At 49.2% G+C, this 25331-nt stretch overlaps 4 protein-coding genes across 7 annotated transcripts; 2 read left to right on the top strand and 2 right to left on the bottom strand.

The window, feature by feature from the left end:
• Positions 1 to 2188: 2188 nt before the first annotated feature.
• On the bottom strand, positions 2189 to 4671 carry LOC137231838 (heat shock 70 kDa protein 1B). The gene has a single exon (XM_067752594.1). It carries the CDS (start codon positions 4469 to 4471, stop codon positions 2546 to 2548), a length of 1926 nt encoding a protein of 641 aa, XP_067608695.1. The 5' UTR covers positions 4472 to 4671; the 3' UTR covers positions 2189 to 2545.
• A 109-nt stretch (positions 4672 to 4780) lies between these two features.
• On the top strand, positions 4781 to 19838 carry LOC137231836 (heat shock 70 kDa protein 1-like). 4 transcript variants are annotated; one of them, XM_067752590.1, is made up of 2 exons: positions 4781 to 5399; positions 17327 to 19838. In XM_067752590.1, the coding sequence occupies exon 2, from the start codon at positions 17340 to 17342 to the stop codon at positions 19263 to 19265; it is 1926 nt and encodes a 641-aa protein (XP_067608691.1). In that variant the 5' UTR covers positions 4781 to 5399; positions 17327 to 17339; the 3' UTR covers positions 19266 to 19838. The 4 variants fall into 4 exon arrangements, with proteins under 4 accessions (XP_067608691.1, XP_067608693.1, XP_067608690.1 ...); XM_067752592.1 differs by lacking the exon at positions 4781 to 5399 and adding an exon at positions 15656 to 15777; XM_067752589.1 differs by lacking the exon at positions 4781 to 5399 and adding an exon at positions 16075 to 16169.
• Positions 13241 to 15673, bottom strand: LOC137231837 (heat shock 70 kDa protein 1B). Its single transcript, XM_067752593.1, has one exon. It carries the CDS (start codon positions 15453 to 15455, stop codon positions 13530 to 13532), a length of 1926 nt encoding a protein of 641 aa, XP_067608694.1. The 5' UTR covers positions 15456 to 15673; the 3' UTR covers positions 13241 to 13529.
• A 654-nt stretch (positions 19839 to 20492) lies between the features above and the next one.
• LSM2 (LSM2 homolog, U6 small nuclear RNA and mRNA degradation associated) lies at positions 20493 to 24968 on the top strand. The gene is made up of 5 exons (XM_067752581.1): positions 20493 to 20909; positions 21532 to 21599; positions 24172 to 24202; positions 24321 to 24380; positions 24490 to 24968. Exons 1-5 carry the CDS (start codon positions 20508 to 20510, stop codon positions 24613 to 24615), a joined length of 687 nt encoding a protein of 228 aa, XP_067608682.1. The 5' UTR covers positions 20493 to 20507; the 3' UTR covers positions 24616 to 24968.
• Positions 24969 to 25331: the final 363 nt, after the last annotated feature.

Here is a 25331-nt window from a genome sequence, read left to right as displayed (position 1 = left end):
CCCAGTGGTTGAGTTCCACCTGTGGTTGATGTTGCAAAATGACTTTAAGTTTCAGGAAGTGTATATGTACAGGTAGGTGATGACTTCTCATATTCTAAAGTGGCTGTTTTTATTGGCTGTGCTGCGCCGCTTGCAAGATCTTAGGATTGAACCCAGGCCCGCAGTGAAAGCGCCGAGTCCTAACCACTGGGAGACCAGGGAATTTCGTGATGTTGCTTTTAATGAACCATTTCCCTAATGAGGACTCATGAAAGTAGTTGGCCCAGCTTCAGGAATTCTCTTTGGCCCGTTAAACCGTTGCTGGCGATTTCCCTAACCTTTATCATCACTGCTGCTGCCAGTGATTCAACACTTTAAGGCCTTGGAAGGCTTCCAGCTCTGGTTCACAGCAGAAAGCCCCTTGCCACCAGCTGCTGCTCCTGGAAGCACTGACACCTTCCTGTCCTGCCTCTCTTGGGTCCCCATACCTCTAAAAACATAATCATCTGGTGCAGTGGCTTTTTCTCAACTTTGGCTGAAACACTGAGACAATTTTAATTCTATACAATTAGTTGGCCTACTTCCAGGCCAATTTCTTGGCCTGACTCTTGCGGGACTGGTATCAGTATTTCTTTAGCTTCCCAAATGATCTCAATATACCACTGGGCTGGAGAACCATGGCTCCAATGATTTGAAGTTACCAAGGTTTATTCCGTCTATTGCCTGACTGGTTAAATTTTTTAAAAGTTAAGCAAGCCCCCAATTTCTGCTGCTGCAGCAGTTAAACTGCACATACTACATGCTATGGTCAGAGCCTATAATATTACCGTTCACCTATCTTGTAAGTAAGACCGGCCTTTGAGAATTGGCCCAGGAACCAAAACTATACTATTTCCTTTACAAGCTTTTCTTTTACAAGGCTTCCCATACTTTGTCATTCCTAAGATGTTTCAGTTTCCCAGAGAGGAAGGATTTATTGAAAGATAAAACACAGGGAACTTTAATTTGATTCTGGAGTAGATATTCCCAGGCTCAGTTTTTGGAAAAAGAAGGTTGGGATTTATCAGGCTAGAGGAAATGTTAAGGATGTTTAACTGCTCCAGTGAGAAGCAGCCCCTAGGAAAGGAAGGGCTTGTGTGGGAGGAACGCCCATCTCCCCGTCTTCCCAGATCTATGCTGCGCAGCTTTTATTTCCTCTTCGTTCATAATTAAATGTGCTATTAAGTTGCTTTTGTTTTGAGACTGTCCATGAAAAGAACAAAAAGGCTACTGATTGTTAAAACTGGGGTAAAACCACCACTTACAGCCAGACAGGAACCACCCACACTAGCCCCAGTGTTCAGGCAGTGTGAAAAAACCCTGGCCCCCAGATCATCACTTGTTCCTCCCTAGTTTTGCTCTGGATATAGCTTAAGTGACCACCTCCACATGGCTACCTATGAAAAAGAAACTTTACAATACCTAAGTTAGAGGGTGGTGTGATGAGAACAACTGAGGATTACTGGAGTGACTCAGAGAAACAGGTGCAGTGCCTGGCCCATTCCTCTTTATTGCCATGCCCCCCAACTCTCAGTATCTCACTCCCCCAGACCCTCAGTTGAATAACTGCAGCTCCAGTGACCTTCGTTGAACATGTTGCTTTCCTACAGCACATTTCTGCTCAAAATGATCTAGATCTTTGGAACTGAGGCCATTCAGACAAATGCTTTATTTTGAAAGGAGGCAACCAAAACTAAGAGGCTAAATAATTTGCACTAACTCACTCAACTGGGATTTATAAAACAGAGTATGAATCTGCATCTCATTTTTACTGTTTTGTCCACCCCTAAATTCATAAATAAAAGACTGGAAGACTCACAGGTCTAGTAAGAAATGAACAGCTCTGCACACAGTGAGTGCAAGACCCTAAGGAACCATGAACCCCTCTCAACACTGCCTTTAACACCACAACAATCTCTCCTCCCCAAAACCCTACGGCAGCTCCCATCCCTACTTGTACCTAAAACAAACCCCACCCCAATCAAAATGGGCACTTGGAATTTGTTTTCTGTCATGGATGTGATTTACCACCTACAATAAAGTCCCAACAAAAACAGCCATACCCACGGCTCCAAATACGTATGATACTCTCTTCAGAAGTACAGCCCTTTCATGGTCTATGCATTTCAGAGAAGAAACTATTATCTCTCCCCAAATAAAAGCAGACATACATATTTAACATTTTATTCTTATTCCTTAAGCATACACATTTTTAATTCCATGAGTTTTGGTATGTTTACAAAGCAAAATATAGGACAGAAGGTGGCAGTGTTAATCCATTTGACAGGGGGAAAAAAAAAGGAAAGCGCCCCTTACACTACCAACTTACATGAAACGCAAATAATTGTGGTGAACACATTGGTTATAGCATACAGAAATAACAAAGACAAGCAAGCTAATTATTAAAGGTTAAAAGCTAACCTTAGAATGAACTGATATAGTAGCGGACTAACATACAGGGAAATAACCAAGGTCCTTGGGTCTCCTCTGTCTGAAAGGGGAATACAGGGAAACAATAGTAAGTCCCCTAATCCACCTCCTCAATGGTGGGGCCAGATCCAGAGCCCCCTTTAGGGGCCTGGGCCCCAAAGCCGCCAGCCCCGGGGCCACCCGCCCCCTGGTACAGTCCGCTGATGATGGGGTTACACACCTGCTCCAGCTCCTTCCTCTTGTGCTCAAACTCGTCCTTCTCGGCCAAGGTGTTGGCGTCCAGCCACGAAATCACCTCCTGGCACTTGTCCAGCACCTTCTTCTTGTCGGCCTCGCTGATCTTGCCCTTCAGCCCCTCATCCTCCACGGCGCTCTTCATGTTGAAAGCGTACGACTCCAGGGCGTTCTTGGCAGACACCCTCTCGCGCTGGACCTCGTCCTCGGCTTTGTACTTCTCCGCCTCCTGCACCATGCGCTCGATCTCCTCCTTGCTCAGCCGGCCCTTGTCGTTGGTGATGGTGATCTTGTTGGCCTTGCCCGTGCTCTTGTCCATGGCCGTGACGTTCAGGATGCCATTGGCGTCGATGTCGAAGGTCACCTCGATCTGGGGCACTCCCCTGGGCGCCGGTGGGATGCCGCTCAGCTCGAAGCGCCCCAGCAGGTTGTTGTCCCGCGTCATGGCCCTCTCGCCCTCGTACACCTGGATCAGCACGCCGGGCTGGTTGTCCGAATAGGTGGTGAAGATCTGCGTCTGCTTGGTGGGGATGGTGGAGTTGCGCTTGATCAGGGCAGTCATCACGCCCCCAGCCGTCTCCAGCCCCAGCGACAGGGGAGCCACGTCCAGCAGCAGCAGGTCCTGCACGTTCTCAGACTTGTCTCCCATCAGGATGGCTGCCTGCACCGCCGCCCCATAGGCCACCGCCTCGTCGGGGTTGATGCTCTTGTTGAGGTCGCGCCCATTGAAGAAGTCCTGCAGCAGCTTCTGCACCTTGGGGATGCGGGTGGAGCCCCCCACCAGGACCAGGTCGTGGACCTGAGCCTTGTCCAGCTTGGCGTCGCGCAGAGCCTTCTCCACGGGCTCCAGGGTGCTCCGGAACAGGTCCGAGCACAGCTCTTCGAACCGCGCCCTGGTGATGGACGTGTAGAAGTCGATGCCCTCGAACAGGGAATCGATCTCCAGGCTGGCCTGGGTGCTGGACGACAGGGTCCTCTTGGCCCTCTCGCAGGCGGTGCGCAGTCGCCTCACGGCCCGCTTGTTCTGGCTGATGTCCTTCTTGTGCTTCCTCTTGAACTCCTCCACGAAGTGGTTCACCAGCCTGTTGTCGAAGTCCTCCCCACCCAGGTGGGTGTCCCCGGCCGTGGCCTTCACCTCGAAGATGCCGTCGTCGATCGTCAGGATGGACACGTCGAACGTGCCCCCGCCCAGGTCAAAGATGAGCACGTTGCGCTCCCCCTTGCCCGTCCGGTCCAGGCCGTAGGCGATGGCGGCAGCCGTGGGCTCGTTGATGATCCTCAGCACGTTCAGCCCCGCGATCACCCCGGCATCCTTGGTGGCCTGGCGCTGCGAGTCGTTGAAGTAGGCCGGCACAGTGATCACCGCGTTGCTTACCGGGTGGCCCAGGTACGCCTCGGCGATCTCCTTCATCTTGGTCAGCACCATCGACGAGATCTCCTCGGGGTAGAACGCCTTGGTCTCCCCCTTGTAGCTCACCTGCACCTTGGGCTTGTCACCGTCGTTGATCACCCGGAAAGGCCAGTGCTTCATGTCCGACTGCACCACAGGGTCGCCAAACTTGCGGCCGATCAGCCGCTTCGCGTCGAACACGGTGTTCTGTGGGTTCAGCGCCACCTGGTTCTTGGCCGCGTCGCCGATGAGCCGTTCGGTGTCCGTGAAGGCCACGTAGCTGGGGGTGGTGCGGTTGCCCTGATCGTTGGCGATGATCTCTACTTTGCCGTGCTGGAACACCCCCACGCAGGAGTAGGTGGTGCCCAGATCGATGCCAATGGCCGTGCTTTTCGCCATGCCGGTGTCCTGTCCTCTCGGCTCCGCAACGAACTTCAGACCTGAAAACGGCCAACGAGTTCAGCGACGAGGAGCTCGGTTCTTTCGGATTCCGAAACCGAACGCGCCGGTGCCGCTCGGGGTGGTGTTCGCAAAGAGTGTGTCTGCAGAAGCTGCTCTCACCAACCACACGAATCTTAGTAGCTCTCTCAAGGCTCGCCGTTTCTCTGAGGGCAGCTCTGTGTTTATAATTTTTCAACAAGCTCCGCCTTTTCCCTCCTCAGCCAATCACCGAGCTCAGTGTGGCTGCCGGGTCGGGAATATTCCAGGGGTTTCTCCTCAGGTCCTGCCCCCTGGTTTTCTGGGACCAATCAGCCCCGTGGGTGCCACCCCTCCCAGAACTCTCCAGACTCTTCTCGGATTCGCTGGAGGAAACGGGAGTCCTAAGGGGAGGGGGGAGAGGCCCTGGGAAGAGTCGTTGTTGACTCCGCCCACACAGTCTCCGTTTCCCTGGTGAGCCGCCTGCCAAGTAGTTGGCTGTCGACCGGAAGGATGAGTCCTAGGCTTGTAATAAGTAGGGCGGTGAGAGGCTCGTGGGGCTCAAATAAGTTTGGTTGTTTAAAGTAGGATTAGGGGGTACACGATTCCGGGGAGACCCAAATTACAGAAAGATCCGGAGTTTCTCTAAGAGGGTGGGGTATCTGTGGCCCAAAGAGACGCTGATTGGAGCCTGACGCTGATGGAAGCAGCCACGTTTGGACCGGTTCGCGGAGGGGCCAGGCTGCCTGAGAATTGCTTTGGCCCTCCCGGCGTTTTTCCCATCTTATTTTTAAAGTAGGACGGACAAGGAAAGAGATAATGAAGTATAGTTTTGGCGTCATCTTTAGCCCTATATGGATGGAATATCTGGGGATGGGAGAATTTGAATTTTCAAAAGAAAAGTAATCAGGTAAACAGACGGTTCTTAAATTGGAGAAGTTCCCAACGCCTTAAAAGGGACGCGTTCGGTCAGGGGCGTGGGGAGGGAAGGGCAGGGTTGGATCCACCGCGCCCCTGTCCCCGCCCAGAATCGCTCCCGTTTTCCTCGGGCTGGACTGGGACTTGAGAAAGAAAAATGATCTCTATAGAAATTCAGCTATCGGGCTTCCCTGGTGGCGCAGTGGTAGAGAGTCTGCCTGCTGATGCAGGGGACACGGGTTCCTTCCCCGGTCCGGGAAGATCCCACATCATCCCGCGGATGATCCCACATCATCCCGCGGAGCGGCTGAGCCCGTGAGCCATGGCCGCTGAGCCTGCGCATCCGGAGCCTGTGCTCCGCAACAGAGGCCCGTGTGCCGCAAAAAAAAAAAAAAAAAGAAAGAAAAAAAAAAAAAAAGAAAGAAATTCAGCTATCATTAGGCCTTTGGGGCTTCTCCCAGTTCCTCATCTTTCCCAGCCTGTGTTCCGGGCCACCCCCCTGTTTCCTTTATGCCTTCTTTTTTTTTTTTTTTTTTTTTGGGTACGCGGGCCTGCTCGCTATTGTGGCCTCTCCCGTTGCGGAGCACAGGCTTCGGACGCGGAGGCTCAGCGGCCATGGCTCACGGGCCCAGCCGCTCCGCGGCATGTGGGATCTTCCCGGACCGGGGCACGAACCCGTGTCCCCGGCATCGGCAGGCGGACTCTCTACCACTGCGCCACCAGGGATGCCCCTTTCTGCCTTCTTCATTCCCGGTTCAGCCTCGGATGATTGGTGGTGCCAGGATTAATCTGAGTCCGGAATTCGGCCTTCTGCCTTGTCACTTGCAGCCTCTAGGCTGTCCACCGCTTTAAAATAAATGTGATGTGGTGATGAGCCTGCGAGGGCGGGGCGGGAATGTTCACTCCTCTTTAACAGCATCATATGCTACAGCAGGTTGGCAGGTGGCTCACTTAAAAGCAAACTGGTCGGGATGGTGCTGTAAAGTGGGAGAGGTTGGCGGGACCCAGATTCTAGCTCCTTTAAAACTTCACATTATTTGCTCTGCACGTAATTCTTCCACTTAGTTTTTTAGCCTGGATTTCAACTTTCTGTGCGTTACCTTTCTTCCTGTTTTAGATACAATTTTATATTTGGTAATTTGTTTTGGCCTTGTTTCTTCATCCTTTGTGTGAAATGCCAGACCCCTTGTTAGGCGGCTAAAATGAAAATTTGAGGGACATTAAAGGAACAGTGCGGGGTTCACAACCCATAGAAAAATAGACTCATTGCTGTACTCACATGTCTTGAGCATAGAAAACATAAGAGCACAAGTGGGAGGAGGCAGGGGTTTTTTTCTATTTGTTTATTTATTTTGGTTGCTTTGGGTCTTCATTGCTGAGCGCAAGCTTTTCTCTAGTTGCGGTGAGCGGGGGCTACTCTTTGTTGTGCTGCGCGGGCTTCTCATTGTGGTGGCTTCTCTCGTTGTGGAACACGGGCTCTAGAGCACAGGCTCAGTAGTTGTAGCGCACGGGCTCAGTTGCTCGACGGCATGTGGGCATGAACCTATGTCCCCTGCATTGGCAGGCAGATTCCTCTTTTTTTTTTTTAATATAAATCTATTTATTTATTTATTTTTGGCTGTGTTGGGTCTTCGTTGCTGAGCGGGGGCTCTCTCTAGTTACGGGGAGCTACTCTTCGTTGTGGTACGCGGGCTTCTCATTGGGTGGCTTCTGTTGTTGGGAGCATGGGCTCTAGGTGTGCAGGCTTCAATAGTTGTGGCACGTGGGCTCAACAGTTGTGGCTCGCAGGCTCTAGAACACAGGCTCAGTAGTTGTGGCGCATGGGCTTTGTTGTTCTGCAGCATGTGGGGTCTTCCCCGACCAGGGCTCGAACCCGAGTCCTCTGCTTTGGCAGGTGGATTCTTAACCACTACGCCACCAGGGAAGCCCAGCAGGCAGTTTCTGATGAAGGGAAGAAATCTCGCTTTTGAACACTTTTGCTCAATTGGCATTCTTTACACACACACCTGTCCATCAAAACACCTTTTCCTGGAATCCAAGGGTATTCATTTGTTTATTCTGTAATTTGCTCAGGCTAAACTAAACTGATGTTGCAAAAAGATTGCTTTAACAAACCTGTGTGTCTTTCTCTGTGCAGGTAGGTGATAACTTTTTTTACTTTCAGATGTGACCCCCTAATGAATCACCTCCTTAATCTAGTCAAACTGGCCAAAGTTCAGGAATTTTCCATTTCTTTATGCAATATCTGGCTGGGGATTCCCCAAACTTACATCTTAGCTGCCCAGTATAGGAACACTTCCAGAGACCCTTAACCTCACCCCCTCCTTCTGGAAGCTTCCTCACCATCAGCTGCTACCAGCAGCACTTCTGGATTCACTCTTTCCTTCTCTCCAAATTTGCAATTGTATTCCTCTGTTGGTTTGAAGCAAAGGGTATCATTGTCTCCACTGCCAGGCAGGTAGAGGATGTGAGAGGGCCTCAAATCTTGTGGCTGCTGGCTTAGCAGAAAAAAAGCCACTCGAAAATGCTGTTTTTCTTGAATCGGGTAGTCAGCCGCACATCGTATTTGACCTACCTTTTGCATTAAGTTTCTCTCTGTGGACTGGCCTGTAAACCTAAGCATCTGTATTCCTTTTCCATTTCCTACAAGGGGAGAGTCTCCTGAATTTTGTCTTTCCTTTTGCACTGGACACTTCCGAATGCAGAAACTCAGTTACCGGTTTACTTGGTGTCTAAGGAGATTATATGAACCCCAAGAGATTTTTCAGAACTTTAATTTGATTAGCTTTGAAATTAGGTTTTTATCGGGTTTGGTGTTTGGAAGGATCAAGGCTCAGTTTCCCCAAGCCTGACGGGCTGTCAGGTAAAATTTAAGGGTGGGGGATGGGAGAGAGAGTGCCAAGAAAGCTGACCGCCGGCGACAGGAAGCTTGGGGGAGGGGAACCTTTCTCACCCCGAGGCTGCGGGATCTTGTTTCTTCTCTCCTTTTTCCTACAGTTTTTCAAACAGTATCGTTTTCTCCTCAATTCTATTTGTTTTAAAAGATAGTATAATTCTAGGTTTATCAGAAGAACGCAAAAGAGATAACTGATATGAAACCTAGAGCCAGGATTTTTTTTTTTTTACATCTTTATTAGAGTATAATTGCTTTACGGTGGTGTGTTGGTTTCTGCTCTATAACAAAGTGAATCAGTTATATATATACATGTGTTCCCATATCTCTTCCCGCTTGCGTCTCCCTCCCTCCCACCCTCCCTATCCCACCCCTCCAGGCGGTCACAAAGCACCGAGCTGGTCTCCCTGTGCTTTGCGGCTGCTTCCCACTAGCTATCTACCTTACGTTTGGTAGTGTATATATGTCCATGCCTCTCTCTCGCTTTGCCACAGTTTACCCTTCCCCCTCCCCATATCCTCAAGTCCATTCTCTAGTAGGTCTGTGTCTTTTTTCCTGTCTTATCCCTAGGTTCTTCATGACATTTTTTTCCCCTTAAATTCCATATACATGTGTTAGCATACGGTATTTGTCTCTCTCTTTCTGACTTACTTCACTCTGTATGACAGACTCTAGGTCTATCCACCTCATTACAAACAGCTCAATTTCGTTTCTTTTTATGAGCCAGGCATTTTTAACCATCAAATGGCAAAGGCTTCAAAGACCTGGGAACCCTGCTAATTTCCAGCAGCATGGAAAAAAACCTGGGTTTGCATCTGGACTCTACTTCGTTGTTGAAGCTGTTTTTCTTTCTTTCACAATGAAGTACTTGTAAGTTAACTAAATTACACATCTCTGTATCTCTAAATTAGAATTAACTATTTCATAGGATGACGACTACAAGGATAATACTTATAAGGCCTTAGTTCAGTGTCAGTGACAGAGTAGTGTTCAAAAGTTTGCTCCCTTCTCCCTTCTTTTGTTGGGGTCCCACACCCTCTCAGGTCTGTTATATCTCAATCATTCTTACTGAAGGTGGGGGGTTAATACCAGGACTATAGTATTACTTTCAGTTTACCATAGAAACTATCTTAAGATTTTTAGGCAGAGCCCTTCAGCCAAACCTTTACATTTTCAAACACAAGCACAAAAGAGCAGAGATTTAGTGGCTTGGTCTGGTCACCTAGACAGATAATTACAGAACCAGTGACTGAACCTACATGTCCTCATACTTTCTATTTTGGACTCCTCCCGATGCTGGCACGTAGACCTTACCCTTTCACTCTAAAAAGAAGAAAACAAATGGCCATAGAAGATAGTTAAGCGTGAATGTCAGGGCTCTGCCCGCATCTTGGGCACCATGGGGGGTGTGTGACCAGCAGGTATTCCCCTCCAGGCTGTTGCTTCTGACTCGCAACCATCTCCCCCATCGCCCCACCCCCACCCCACCCTTCCAGCTTCTCCCAGAACCGTCTCTTCTTCCCTTCATCCCAGACTGGTCGGTTGTTATGAGGGGAAAGGAGGGGGAGCCCCGTTAGTAAGGCTAGGCTGGCACCCAGTTCAAAGAATCTCCTGGAAACTAAATGTAGAGCCGTGACTAAGCTTGATATCCTAGAGTGGGGTTGGGGGGTAGGGAGACATGGGTGGGGCAGTTTGTTTGTTAAGGGCTGTTCCTACGAGTCAGTCCCCGCCTTCGAGCCCAGAGAACTCCAGAAAGTTCCTGGCACAGCCTGAAACGGGGGCAAGGAGCCAGAAGCCCTAAGACCCCGAGAAAATGGGGCGGGGCGGGGCCTGACGGTAGGGCTGGCCGCGGAGCTGCCTGTCCGGTGCCGGCGTTTTTCGGTTGTTTTTTCAAAATGGGATTAAAGAAGTAAAGAAAGGAGAGACCTTTAGAGTTTCACTCGAACTCGCTAATTTATTGGATGAAAACACTGGAAAGGTTCGTAACTGATACTAGGAAGCCGGATGAACTGGGTGGCCAGACGGGAGAAGGCCCCACCGCCCTGTGCAAGGACAGGCCATAGATGGGAGCTTGCTGGCTTGTCTCTGCCGCTTCCCCACCCGACTCTAGTCCCTGGTTCTCGTGGGGACGTTTCGAGGGGTAAAATGGTTGAAGACCCTCGGGGGTGATTCTGGCCTTCCGCACTCCCCCGCCTTCCCACCCTGTTTGCCCCTCTGTGCCCTCTGCTCCGATCCTCTGCTGGGCTGGACAGGGGCCCGCGGGGTGGGGCGGGTTGACCTCGGCATCCCGAATTCGCAGCGCTACGTGATCCCTTAACGTCTCTAAATGAGCTGGAGCTAGGAGAGGGCGAGGGGGCTGGTGGGGTTGCTCTCACAGAACTGCACTGGATACTTTACGGGTGACCCTCGGGGGCGGATTTAAGGCGATCAGTTGGCGTAAAGTATGATGACAGTTACCGTTTCTTATTCCTAGCGTGAGGACCTCCCCCTCAGAAATCGCCAATATTGGTTTTTCACCTGAAACAACCTCTTTTAACTGAAAGCCCATGCTTCTGCCCACTTCTTTCACATTTATAAACGTTTTTGTTGTTTTGGTATCTTTTCTTCATTTTTGATGACAGAACCCTGTTAAACACCAGGAGTAACAGTATGTATGTTACTAATCACACAATATCTTGGATTTAAAAGACATAAAATTAGTCGCATTACCATAGCCACCTGCCTTCTGAGGGCTGGCATAGGGAGACAGGTGAGATTGGAATTAGGGAAGGTGTTAAATTTAAAAAACTCTTTCCTCATCTACAGTTATCTCGATGCACCTCCTCTCCCCCAAAGTTCCTGCTACTACCCAAAACACCACTTTCTCCAGGGATGGCATTGCATTCTCTTTGCGAGTTCTGCAATTCCCTCAGCTTCATCTGGAACTTAAAAAGTGATTATTTTCAAAGTACTCCGTGCAAGGGTATATGTTATCAAGGCAATAACATACTGACTTCTTAGTATCAATAAAACACCCTCAATAACCTTAACTGATTTAGCCATAGGAACTCATTTTCTCCAAGGTAATTTCTGGAGATTTCCCTAACCTCTCTATCAAAGGTGTTTCTTAGGTCCTTCCCAGTCTCCACCCTTTTCCACCCACCCTCCCCCAACCCTTGCTACCTCCCCCTAAAGTAGTGGTAGTGGCTGCTTGAAGAGTTACTGTGTTGTGTGCAGATGACAGTCGCAAATGTTACTGCAGCTCTATGGGGTAGAGGAGGTCCTGTAGCAAATGCATACCCCCATAAAGGTTGACTTACATTGTGGCTAGACTCCACAGCGCTACAGTTCAACTACCCTGAGGATTAAACGTGTCTTTACAAACTGTCCTGTAAGTCTAAGCATTTCCATTTCCAAACTTGCAGGGCAAGGTCTACCTATACATGTTATTCCCATAATATTGGATTTTCTTCAAAGGCAAGTATTTAGTGAAAGGTTTGGTGGGCCTTGAAGTATACAAATTCACAAAATGCTTTTATAGAATGTTGACACAATTTTTTTTTTCTGCTTTTGGCGAAGTAAATTCACATAACATAAAATGAACCATTTTAAAGTGTACAACTTAGTGGTACCTAGCCCATTCCCATGTTATGCAATCACCACCACTACCTAGTTCCAAAATCTTTGTAAACCCCAGACACAACTGACTTTTAAAAGGGCTCACTCCCCAAGCCTTGAGGATTGTGCCAGGCCTTCTCCAACAAAGAGGCTGTGGAGGAGATTACTTCTAGGATGCTAGCAGCTAGCGTATGAAGCATCTCAAGGGGAAGCAAGTCTGTGGTAAGTCTTCCTGGTACAGGGCTGCAAGTTTTTTCTATCACTCTTCAAAATAAACAAATACTAAACCTCTGTCATCAACCCTATTGTTTATCTGACATAATTGTTTCGATCATACAGAGTTAAAGCAGAAAGAATACTGATTGTGAAATCCAGAGTAGAAACATAACCCAGAACCAGACATGCACACACAAAGCCCTGTGGACTTGGGGCAGCAGGGCAAAAACCAATAAACCCAGAGTTGGAATCCAGGTTCAACATCTTTGCTGAACTGATTTTTTTTAACCTTGAAATAAATTTTAGTTAAGCCAGTAACTTTTAAGTCTCCCCATATGTTCACCTGTGGAAGTCAAACACCACCTATACTCAGTGCAGTGGAATGAGAATTCATAAACACCTAAAAGGCCCCTGTACAGTGCCCGGTAGGTAAGAGCACTGAAATACTGGGGTCCCCCTGCTGGGGCATGAAACTATGACACCTCCCTAAGGTACTCACTGGGATACTTAAAATGTAGGTAACCACTGCTGGAAATGTGGCATGTTTATCTCAGCATTTTTTCAGAAATAAGAAATATAGATTGAGGCATGAGGCCAAACCCTTCCATTCTAAAATATGAGAACTAGGGATCACAGTGGAGAATGCATTCATGCATAACTAGTCAAGCCATTGCTTGAACTCACATCTCTTCACTGCCGATTTAGCCTCTCTTTCATGCTGAATCCAGATTAAGTAACAGGGCTCTAACGTATCACGTGTACTCACAGGAAGCAGGAGCCATGACCTTCCAATCCAACTGCCTCTATTTGGCTGCTTCTCCAGAACGCTCCCACGCACAAGCTCCTTTTGAGGCCACCCTTAAAGCCTCTACCCCCTCAGCCACCGTGAGGCCACCATGGCCGTACCTCTTAACATTTTCTCTGGACCCACCAAACCCAAAGCATTCAAATTCGCAGTTTTGTATCTCCCAAGAATACTATTTGCCTAAAAGACGTGTGTCACAATACAATACATATCCTTACTTTCCAGATCCCTGACCTTATCTAAGAGGCAAATTGCCATTATGTAAGAAAGAGAACCTATGCAGACCCTTCTGCCCTCAAAATAAAACAGAGACAGACATCACTCGAATTCTTCTGAGTTTATTTACTTTGAAGTAATCAGTTAAAAAGTGTGGGGGGGAAGCCTGAGTTTGGCATGAGTATTACAAAGCAGAAAATTGACAGAAGATGGCAGTATACATTCATCTTTACACTCACACGCTGAAAAACAACTCATAACTTCACAAAGAGACACAGTTCAACTTTGCAAACAACTTGCATAGCTGATAACTGATGAAAGGCATATACGTAAGGCAATGCAAAATCTTGGATCCCAACTGTCTCCATAAACATGAACGACCTGGGGAAAGATTCCTAATCCACCTCCTCAATGGTGGGGCCAGATCCAGAGCCCCCTTTAGGGGCCTGGGCCCCAAAGCCGCCAGCCCCGGGGCCACCCGCCCCCTGGTACAGTCTGCTGATGATGGGGTTACACACCTGCTCCAGCTCCTTCCTCTTGTGCTCAAACTCGTCCTTCTCGGCCAAGGTGTTGGCGTCCAGCCACGAAATCACCTCCTGGCACTTGTCCAGCACCTTCTTCTTGTCGGCCTCGCTGATCTTGCCCTTCAGCCCCTCATCCTCCACGGCGCTCTTCATGTTGAAGGCGTACGACTCCAGGGCGTTCTTGGCAGACACCCTCTCGCGCTGGACCTCGTCCTCGGCTTTGTACTTCTCCGCCTCCTGCACCATGCGCTCGATCTCCTCCTTGCTCAGCCGGCCCTTGTCGTTGGTGATGGTGATCTTGTTGGCCTTGCCCGTGCTCTTGTCCATGGCCGTGACGTTCAGAATGCCATTGGCGTCGATGTCGAAGGTCACCTCGATCTGGGGCACTCCCCTGGGCGCCGGTGGGATGCCGCTCAGCTCGAAGCGCCCCAGCAGGTTGTTGTCCCGCGTCATGGCCCTCTCGCCCTCGTACACCTGGATCAGCACGCCGGGCTGGTTGTCCGAATAGGTGGTGAAGATCTGCGTCTGCTTGGTGGGGATGGTGGAGTTGCGCTTGATCAGGGCAGTCATCACGCCCCCAGCCGTCTCCAGCCCCAGCGACAGGGGAGCCACGTCCAGCAGCAGCAGGTCCTGCACGTTCTCAGACTTGTCTCCCATCAGGATGGCTGCCTGCACCGCCGCCCCATAGGCCACCGCCTCGTCGGGGTTGATGCTCTTGTTGAGGTCGCGCCCATTGAAGAAGTCCTGCAGCAGCTTCTGCACCTTGGGGATGCGGGTGGAGCCCCCCACCAGGACCAGGTCGTGGACCTGAGCCTTGTCCAGCTTGGCGTCGCGCAGAGCCTTCTCCACGGGCTCCAGGGTGCTCCGGAACAGGTCCGAGCACAGCTCTTCGAACCGCGCCCTGGTGATGGACGTGTAGAAGTCGATGCCCTCGAACAGGGAATCGATCTCCAGGCTGGCCTGGGTGCTGGACGACAGGGTCCTCTTGGCCCTCTCGCAGGCGGTGCGCAGTCGCCTCACGGCCCGCTTGTTCTGACTGATGTCCTTCTTGTGCTTCCTCTTGAACTCCTCCACGAAGTGGTTCACCAGCCTGTTGTCGAAGTCCTCCCCACCCAGGTGGGTGTCCCCGGCCGTGGCCTTCACCTCGAAGATGCCGTCGTCGATCGTCAGGATGGACACGTCGAACGTGCCCCCGCCCAGGTCAAAGATGAGCACGTTGCGCTCCCCCTTGCCCGTCCGGTCCAGGCCGTAGGCGATGGCGGCAGCCGTGGGCTCGTTGATGATCCTCAGCACGTTCAGCCCCGCGATCACCCCGGCATCCTTGGTGGCCTGGCGCTGCGAGTCGTTGAAGTAGGCCGGCACAGTGATCACCGCGTTGCTTACCGGGTGGCCCAGGTACGCCTCGGCGATCTCCTTCATCTTGGTCAGCACCATCGACGAGATCTCCTCGGGGTAGAACGCCTTGGTCTCCCCCTTGTAGCTCACCTGCACCTTGGGCTTGTCACCGTCGTTGATCACCCGGAAAGGCCAGTGCTTCATGTCCGACTGCACCACAGGGTCGCCAAACTTGCGGCCGATCAGCCGCTTCGCGTCGAACACGGTGTTCTGTGGGTTCAGCGCCACCTGGTTCTTGGCCGCGTCGCCGATGAGCCGCTCGGTGTCCGTGAAGGCCACGTAGCTGGGGGTGGTGCGGTTGCCCTGATCGTTGGCGATGATCTCTACTTTGCCGTGCTGGAACACCCCCACGCAGGAGTAGGTGGTGCCCAGATCGATGCCAATGGCCGTGCTTTTCGCCATGCCGGTGTCCTGTCCTCTCGGCTCCGCAACGAACTTCAGACCTGAAAACGGCCAACGAGTTCAGCGACGAGGAGCTCGGTTCTTTCGGATTCCGAAAATTGAACGCGCGGGCTCTGCTCGGGGTAGTCCTCGCAGATAGCGTCTCCGCGGAAGCTGCGCTCACCAACCACACAAATCCTAGCAGGTCTCTCCGGACTTGCAGTTTCTCTGAGGGCTGCTCTGTATTTATAGTTTTTCATCAAGCTCCGCCTTTTCCCTCCTCAGCCAATCACCGAGCTCAGTGTGCTGCTGGGTCGGGAATATTCCAGGAGTTTCTCCTCAGGTCCTGCCCCCCGGCTTTCTGGGACCAATCAGCGCCCTGAGTGTTGCCGCTCCCAGAACTCTCCAGACTCTTCTGGGGCTTGCTGGCTGGCACTGGCTGGGGGAGGGGGCAGTGGGTGGGGAAGGAGTGGGAGGAGCTGGCGGCTTCGGAGGGGGGCCGGGGGCGTTGACGTAGTCCACGCAGTTGCGTTACAATGGAGATGCTGCGTCTGACCTCATGGGCTAGTAGGGAGTCAGGATAACCTGTCTGGGCCCTGCTCAAAGTTGTAGGGCAGGGCGGGTGGGGGGTGGGGGGACACTGGCTGTGCAGTTTGGATATTGAGGGAGCCCCAAGTTATAGGCGCTCCGCAAAACGAACCGTATCAAACTGCATCGAAGGCGGTGGGACACTAGGTGAGCCACGAGTACTCTGATTGGAATGGGCTGGGAATAGGCAAGACGAATAAGTCCTTGTTTGAGGAAGTGCTGGGAAAGTTCTCTAGTTTGTTTAAATCTAAGGTATGGGGATGTGGGCCAGCCAGGGAAGGGGGATCGTTTAAGGACCGCCAAGGTGGCTGGGATTGGTTAGAGCTGCCAGAAAAAAGTGAAGGAGCTGGTCTGTTATTGTCTCCAGATAACAGTTTTTTATTTGGAAGAAGATTAGAGAAAGAGACAGCCTTTGAGAGCACCACCTCACCCGAGAAAACTCATGAGGGCTTGATTGGGTTCCTAGCAGCCGTCTTCAGACTGGCCCAAATGTACTCCCACCAATCCCTAATAGAGGGTAAAAGGCGATCAGCAGGGTTGCTAAACCCATGTGACTGATGTCTCCTGTGGAGACAAGAACTTCAAATAATCAGAGTTCAGCAGGAGGCAGGTACAATGCCAGAATAAAAAAAGTCACAGACAGAGGAACAGGACAGTTGAGTCTGGCCCTGTGAGAAATTGAAAACAGCATTATGACGCTGTCCTAGGAGGTGGCTAGGAGTTCTTCTGTCTACCTTGTACATAACCTTGTCTGGAAGAGATGTTTGCACACACAGTATGTGGCAGGATTATTCACAATAGCCATAAGGTGGAAGCAGCCCAAGTGCCACAGAAGGAATGAATAAAGAAATGTGGTATATACATACAATGAAAATTATTCAGCCGTAAAAAGGAAATTCTGACACGTTGTAAAATAGATGAACTTCTAGGATATTATGGTAAGTTAAATAAGCCAGTCACAAAAAGAAAAATAGTGTGTAATTCCGCTAATGTGAGGTACCTAGAGTAGTCAAATTCTGAGAGACAAAAAGTAGGCCAAAAGGAAAACCACTAGTAGGCTAATGGTTTCCAAGGGCTTGGAGGAGGGGGGAAATGGGGAGTTGTTTAATGAGTATAGAATTTGTTTTGAGAGATAAAAAACTCTGTAGAGTGGTTGGGCAACAATGTGAATGGACTTACTACTGAACTGTATGCCGAAAAATGGTTCAGATGGTAAATTTCATGTTGTGTGTATTTTACCACAATTAAAAATAAATAAAAATTAAAAGTTCTCTCTGAAATTTTATCTCATTCTTTTCCCACAGGCCTAGGAAAACCATGGCTTCTGCTAAGGGAACGGCCATTGGCATCGACCTGGGCACAACCTACTCCTGCGTGGGGGTGTTCCAGCACGGCAAAGTAGAGATCATCGCCAACGATCAGGGCAACCGCACCACCCCCAGCTACGTGGCCTTCACGGACACCGAGCGGCTCATCGGTGACGCGGCCAAGAACCAGGTAGCCATGAATCCGCAGAACACTGTCTTTGATGCCAAACGGCTGATCGGCAGGAAATTTAATGATCCTGTAGTGCAGTCAGATATGAAACTTTGGCCTTTCCAAGTAATCAATGAAGGAGGCAAGCCCAAGGTAACGGTGTCCTACAAAGGGGAGAAAAAAGTTTTCTACCCTGAGGAAATCTCTTCTATGGTACTGACTAAGATGAAGGAGACTGCTGAGGCTTTTTTGGGCCACAATGTCACCAATGCTGTGATCACCGTGCCAGCGTACTTCAATGACTCTCAACGCCAGGCCACCAAGGATGCAGGTGTGATTGCAGGTCTCAATGTGCTAAGAATTATCAATGAACCCACAGCTGCTGCCATTGCCTATGGCTTAGATAAAGCAGGGCAGGGAGAGCGACATGTCCTGATCTTTGATCTGGGTGGAGGCACATTTGATGTGTCCATCCTGACCATAGATGATGGGATTTTTGAGGTAAAGGCCACAGCTGGGGACACCCACCTGGGTGGAGAGGATTTTGACAACAGGCTTGTGAGCCACTTTGTAGAAGAGTTCAAGAGGAAACATAAGAAGGACATCAGCCAGAACAAGCGGGCGGTGAGGCGGCTGCGCACTGCCTGCGAGAGGGCCAAGAGGACCCTGTCGTCCAGCACCCAGGCCAACTTGGAAATTGATTCACTTTATGAAGGCTTTGACTTCTACACATCCATCACCAGAGCCCGGTTTGAAGAGTTGTGTGCAGACCTGTTTAGGGGCACACTGGAGCCTGTGGAAAAGGCTCTTCGGGATGCCAAGATGAATAAGGCTAAAGTCCATGACATTGTTTTAGTAGGGGGCTCCACCCGCATCCCTAAGGTTCAGAGGCTATTGCAGGACTACTTTAATGGTCGTGATCTCAACAACAGCATCAACCCCGATGAGGCAGTTGCCTATGGGGCTGCAGTACAGGCAGCCATTTTGATGGGGGATAAGTCTGAAAAGGTACAGGACATGCTTTTGTTGGACGTGGCTCCCCTGTCCTTAGGGTTGGAGACAGCTGGGGGTGTCATGACTGTCCTGATCAAGCGCAACTCCACCATCCCCACCAAGCAGACGCAGATCTTCACCACCTACTCAGATAACCAGCCCGGCGTGCTGATCCAGGTGTACGAGGGTGAGAGGGCCATGACGCGGGACAACAACCTGCTGGGGCGCTTTGATCTGAGTGGAATCCCTCCTGCACCCAGGGGAGTGCCCCAGATCGACGTAACCTTTGACATCGATGCTAACGGTATTCTCAGTGTAACAGCCATGGACAAGAGCACAGGCAAGGCTAACAAGATCACCATCACCAACGACAAGGGCCGGCTGAGCAAGGAGGAGATCGAGCACATGGTTCTGGATGCTGAGAAATATAAAGCTGAGGATGAGGTCCAGAGAGAGAAAATTGCTGCAAAAAATGCCTTAGAATCCTATGCTTTTAACATGAAGAGTGCTGTGAGTGATGAAGGTCTACAGGGCAAGATTAATGAGTCTGATAAGAAGAAAATACTGAGTAAATGCAGTGAGGTCCTTTCATGGCTGGAGGCCAATCAACTGGCTGAGAAAGATGAGTTTGATCATAAGAGAAAGGAATTGGAGCAGGTGTGTAACCCAGTCATCACAAAGGTCTACCAGGGAGGATGCACTGGGCCTTCCTGTGCAACAGGGTATACACCTGGAAGGGCTGCCACAGGCCCCACCATTGAAGAAGTAGATTAATCTTTTCTGGAGCTGGAGGGTTCTAGGGTGCCTCTAAGATGAATTTTGTTCCCCTCATCTTTATACATGGTTATGATTCCTGAATCGACTGGACCTGAAGCTAAGTTACCATACCTTTTGGATTCTGAAAGAGGAGTCTCATATACCATCTCTTCACACTCCAACATCCTGTTTCTGACTCTGGATTGAGACTCTTAGGAAAACTAGGCCTCTCTCTGAACCATTTGAAGAATTTGAATGTCTGTTATTTATTTCCAGCCTCCCCAACTTTCTTCTTCCTGTGTGGATGGTTATCTGTCCCTCAGTAAATTTGTTCCTAAAGCAAATTACTGCTGGTATTTTTAGACTGTGAGTGTATCTTGTAAAGTAGGGAAAAGGAGAGCTCCTGGAGAGACCATTTGTGGTCTGTTTGTGAGCTAATTGTGAATGATTAAGCTGATAAGGCCAAAGTATTTGAATTTTCATGAGCTAGTTGTTTCAAGAAAAGACAACTTTTGATCATCAGGCACCTTTAGCCCCAGTTAGAGTAGTTGCTAATTAGTTACTGCTTATATTCAGTGATAGACTGATTTCTGTGCTTAGGGTTCAGCTGCTTCCAGGGGTGGGTGGGTGGGGCGGTGGTGAGGGCCCAAACTTCTGCTTGATGTCCTGATGTCACTTACAGGTGGGGCCTAGGAGATCCAGCGTCTGTGCACTCACAGAGTTCATTATTACAGTCCTTTACATGCTGAAAATATTTCTACAACAAACTCCTAACAAATGTGTACTTTTATGCAAGATGAGAAATGGAAGATGTATTACAATCTTATTCCTTTAAAAAATATTTTCACTTATTGTGGCATAATATCGCATACTTATAAAGCCTTGGGGACCCGAGTATAGAAGTACGTGTAACTGTGTAACTGCATTTGTGTCCCTTTCTGTTTGAGAGGGAAATATTTTTTAAGTGACAATTTTAGAATGGGTATTTCTAGCCCCGAGCCAGACTGTTTGGTTTTACTCAGTCCTTTACAGGACAGTCCTAGGCAAAACCGTAAAAGAAATGTGGACCGAGAGAGTAATATCTTTACTGGGAACCTTTGATAAAATCGAGATATGTGCGCAGGCTCCTCATCTCCGGGACTTCTCAACATTTTTTTTTCTTTACTTTTATCAAAGTGTAACATACATAGAAAAGTGTACAAATCATCATGGGTTTTCACAAGCTCCCCAGCAGTTTGCAATAGGAAGTATCTTTAGAGCATGAGCAAATCATGCTGGAACTGTACTTATTGTCATAGAAAGGAACAAAAACCCCTGAGAGGCGTTGAGGCGCCCTCCCCGACGCTCGTGCAGCAGCTGGGGCCCGCGCCTGCGCGGTGGGAGCCTGCCACTCCGGGAGGAAGTCGAAGGCGGGAAGCTCCGCCCTTTTCCCGGCTTTGGCGTTCCCCTCGGCTCTATCCCCCCCACCCTCCCCGAGCCGCGAGCCCGCGGGGCGCTGTCCTCCACCCCTCGGAGCTCTCCGCGGTGCTTCCCGCAGCGCCTGCGCGACCCCGCCCCGCCCCACGCGCGGGTTCGCGTTCCAGTTGCCGCCAGGCCTTCGGTCCACTGCACCCGGCCCTTGCTCTCCCGGTCCGGCGGGCGCCCAGCGGCGCAAGCACCATGGTAGGTACCGTGACGTCACAAGGGGGCGCCCTCGGGGAGCGCGGGCGGTTGAGACGATTGGGGGCGGGGCGGGGGTCCCTCTGGGGGCTTTGTTCTTCTGGACTGGCATTGGGCCCTAGGACTTTTCCCTCCATCCTTAGTTCCTGCGCCTCAAGTTCTTTGAGGAGAGACCTGGAAGCAAATAGGATTTTTTTTTCCCCCATGAGAAAAAAGGAAAAAAAAAACAGAGAGAGTCGGCGGAGACCGCAGTAGGAACAGCTAGACCTCAAGGATCATTTCCCTGACGGAGAACAGGCTCCGGGAGGGTGCGGGTGCGGGTGGAATACTTTCTACAGTTCTCTGGGAGGCGTGGACAGGACCCTAGGAGAGGTCGTCCGTTGAGAGACGAGCCCGAGGTGTGTAGCGCAGAGCCTCTCTCGGGGCTTTATGTCAGGGGCTCGAGGTAGTGTGCATAATCATCTGGGCTCCAGCTGTTCATCCGAGTGTTCCTTCCTGTGAAGTTTTGAGAACTGCCAGAAATGTGGCGGGGATCCCAATACCAGTATTTGGTAATACTAGCAGGGGGACACGCCTCTTACCATGTCCCTTCCCATATGATGGTTTTCCCCCTCTCGCCCAATAGCTCTTCTATTCCTTTTTCAAGTCCCTTGTGGGCAAGGATGTGGTCGTGGAACTCAAGAATGACCTGAGGTAGGTGCCTGCTCTGCCAAGTCTGTAGGGGGTGGATGTGCCCAGCGCCCTGGAACTTCTTTAACAAGTATTTGAGGGCTAGGCAAGGTGGGAGGGATACAAAGGAAATAAATGACTTGTGCCTCAAGCTTACAGATTAGCTGAGGAGTTGTATCTTGTACTGGAAAAAAATACAAAGTATGTAAGTAGTAAGTACTAGAGAGAAGACAGGGCAGACGCATCAATAACATTTTTTACAAAACGTAGTTTTGTTTTTCTGATTATATACTCCTTTGACCCAACTTCTAGAAATGTAAGTATCGGTTCCTCAAGTAAAGATGTATGTACCAAGATGTTGGTAGATTTTTTTTGTAGTAGTAGTAGCCAAAAGTTGGGGGAAAAATTAAAATAGCCATAAACAGGGAATGCGTTAGATTGTGGTATTTCCATATAATATAGCTGTTCACATAGAAATGAGATGTATTAATATGGAAAGCTGTTGCAGAATAGTATATGTGGCATTATCTCCTTTTTGTTGAAGAAAATATAAACAGAAGACCCATGCAGCCCCTTCTGTCTACACTGCTTTTACATCCCCTATCCCCTTGTATCATTAGCTTGTAGTCATTTTTCAGGAGTTGGATTAAATGCTGTATCCTTGGACTTTCCTGGTTCTTCTTCTTCTAGCCAAGTAGACGCTTCCTTTTCTTTCTTTTTTTTTTTTTTTTGGCCGTGCCACGCAGCATGTGGTATCTTAGTTCCCCCACCAGGGATTGATCCTGTACCCCCTGCATTGGAAGCATGGAGTCTTAAACTACTGGACCTCCAGGGAAGTCCCTAGCCAAATAGACTCTTCTGTCAAAGAGTCTTTTTTTCTTCCTAGTGGCTTCTCAAATTGTGATTTCATAGAAATGTATTTACTGTTTAGGATCTATCTTTCCTACAGGGCCAAGACCATGCTTAAGCTCACCACTGTGTAACTAATGTCCAGCACGGGCCTGGTATCAATATATAGTAGGTGCTTAATAAATGTGTGCTGAAGGAAAAAAACATAGCCAACATTTGAGAACCTCCTAGAGGCTAAGAACTACTCTGAATCCTTTACATTTGTTAACGCATTTAATTCTCAGAACACCTCTACATGATATATACTATTGTTCCTGTTTTACACATGAGGAAACTGAAGCTTGGATAGGTTAAGAAACTTGGTTAAGTCTACACAAATACTAAAAGACAAAGCCAGAACTTAAATCCCATTCTGTCTGCCCCCCCGACCCCTTTTTAAAAATTAAAAACAGGGTGATAGTTTCTATGCAGTTGTGAAACTTGCTTTCACCTAATGGTATGTTGCAGATATTTTCCATGTCAATAAAGTTGATGTTTAGCGTTTTAACGTTCTTAATGTCTGAATGGCATTTTTCTTAGCTGGCTAGAACTAATTTAACCAAAACCTTGCTTTTGGACACTTAGGCTGTTTCCAATTATTTGCTTTTATAAATGATACTGCCCTGAACATCCTCATGCGTACATCTTTGTATACATCTCATTTCACTAGAAAAAAATCCTTTAAGTGAAATGTACATTTAAAATATTGATACATACTACCTGATTGTCCTTTAGAAAGTTTGAATGAATGTATTCTCTCCCCAATGGTTTCTTCTTTATTTCTATGTGAGATAATTTCTTAGTGGGGGAGGCATTGACATGGCAGGGAATGGTGAGGCAAGGAATTTGCCTTTTAGATCAGAGATTTCGATTTATGGCACTGACAATGCATGTGGTATTGATGGCATATATTGATAGATTGGGTCCATATAGAGACAAGTGTGGAAAGCACAACTACCCTCAGCAATTCTGTGAGATGACTTGTTTTTTGATTTTCCTCTTCTTCCTGGGTCTTCCACATGGCAAGAATAACTGTTATGTTATAGCCCCAGATCCTAAATCAAGGACTTAAAAGATTCAAAGGTAATCCATTGGGGTGGGAGAAGAGCTCTTTCTCTTGTGCTGGTTGTCAGACCACTTTTGTCCTAAATATCTCATTCTAAAGGGACTGAATGAAATGTTACCACCTTATGCAATTCCTGAAAGTTATTGCATTGCTGCAGTTGGTGATAAGGCGCTGTCAAAAGTTTTTTAGCAGCCAGGGATGTGGTAAAACCACCACTGAGGCAGTTGGTCTCAGACACTGGATTTCAGACACTTAGAATTTTACAAAAATTAGGGCCAACAGAGAACTGACAACTTGAATTTTGGCAAGGTAAGGATTTTTTTTTTTTTTTTTTTTTGCGGTACGTGGGCCTTTCACTGCTGTGGCCTCTTTCGCTGCGGAGCACAGGCTCCGGACGCGCAGGCTCAGCGGCCATGGTCCATGGGCCCAGCCGCTCCGCGGCATGTGGGATCCTCCCGGACCGGGGCACAAACCCGTGTCCCCTGCATTGGCAGGCGGACTCTCAACCACTGCGCCACCAGGGAAGCCCACCTCAAGTCCTTTATTTCCCCCCAACCATGCTCTTATCCCTGCTCTGCAGTCACCTCTGTGTTGACTTTGGTATAAACTAATTGGGTTTTACCCTCTCTCTGCCCCTGACAGCATCTGTGGAACCCTCCATTCTGTGGATCAGGTGAGAATATAGTAAGGGCCCTGAATGGGGTCTTGGGGAAGGAGATGGGAGAGGTTAAGGGCTGCGTACATTCATCTTGTCTCTAGTTCTAATGATGGTGTTCATCTTCTTTTCTTAGTATCTCAACATCAAACTAACTGACATCAGTGTCACAGACCCTGAGAAATACCCTCACATGGTGAGTTGTGGATGGTAGAAAAGAGCAAACACCTCTCAAAGCAGGAGGTCCCTGGGTGGATAGAGGACATTTTTTAAGGGTGTTTTCACATTTGTCTATCTTTGTCCAGTTATCAGTGAAGAACTGCTTCATCCGGGGCTCAGTAGTTCGCTATGTGCAGCTGCCAGCAGATGAGGTCGACACACAGTTGCTACAGGATGCGGCAAGGAAGGAGGCCCTGCAGCAGAAGCAGTGATGGTTCCTCCTCCCTTCCCCTCCTTCCACTGGTGACCCTTAACCTCATGTCCCAGCCCGGGAGGCCTCCCTCCCATACTTGAGGTGTTGTTTGTTTCTACATAGCAAAGGCTTTTTTTTTTTTAAGGGATGTGGATGAGAGGAATAATAGTAGGGAGCAGCTATCCTCTGTTGAGAAGGGGAGGAAAAGTAGGCTGGGAACTGCGAAGCCTTCCCTGGCCCCAGCACCTGCCTTTCTCACTTCTTCCCTGGAGATGGTGGGAAGATCTCCCAGATCTCTCCAGGGTAGCACGTGATTCATTTTGGGGATGGAAGAAATCTGTCCCGCATCGGGAATAAAATTTATGACGCAAATTCTGGTTCTGTGTGTGTTTTGGGAAGGGGGCTGGAGAATGGGAAAGGGGTGCTAAGTTCATCCAAGCCCTGTTACTCTCATTACCCCAGCCAAGAATCCACCCCATCCCGGCATTATCTGCTGCTACTCTCCTTGGTATAAACCATATCATTACCTCAATTAGACCACACGTGTTTCCTGAACATTCCCCTACTTAAATGGCCTACCTATCGCAGCCTTTTGCTTATCCCGTACCTATGAGTGCTTGCTGTCCTACTACCATGAAAGCTAATGAGACACCAAAATGCGTTTAATGCTGCTGGATTTCTTCCTCAGCCCAGCCAAACCAGTACACTCTTTCCCAATATCTATTGCAGATAAAT

This window comes from Pseudorca crassidens, chromosome 10 (assembly GCF_039906515.1).
Source record: "Pseudorca crassidens isolate mPseCra1 chromosome 10, mPseCra1.hap1, whole genome shotgun sequence".
NCBI lineage: Eukaryota > Metazoa > Chordata > Mammalia > Artiodactyla > Delphinidae > Pseudorca > Pseudorca crassidens.
This window is presented reverse-complemented; position numbering and strand designations above follow the sequence as displayed.

Coding starts and splice junctions, on each gene's coding strand:
- LOC137231837 (XM_067752593.1), bottom strand. CDS start 15,455: ATGGCGAAAAGCACGGCCATTGGCATCGATCTGGGCACCACCTACTCC.
- LSM2 (XM_067752581.1), top strand. CDS start 20,508: ATGAGCAAATCATGCTGGAACTGTACTTATTGTCATAGAAAGGAACAA. Junction 21,600..24,171: donor GAACTCAAGAATGACCTGAG/GTAGGTGCCTGC, acceptor TGCCCCTGACAG/CATCTGTGGAACCCTCCATT. Junction 24,203..24,320: donor CCCTCCATTCTGTGGATCAG/GTGAGAATATAG, acceptor TTCTTTTCTTAG/TATCTCAACATCAAACTAAC.
- LOC137231838 (XM_067752594.1), bottom strand. CDS start 4,471: ATGGCGAAAAGCACGGCCATTGGCATCGATCTGGGCACCACCTACTCC.
- LOC137231836 (XM_067752590.1), top strand. CDS start 17,340: ATGGCTTCTGCTAAGGGAACGGCCATTGGCATCGACCTGGGCACAACC.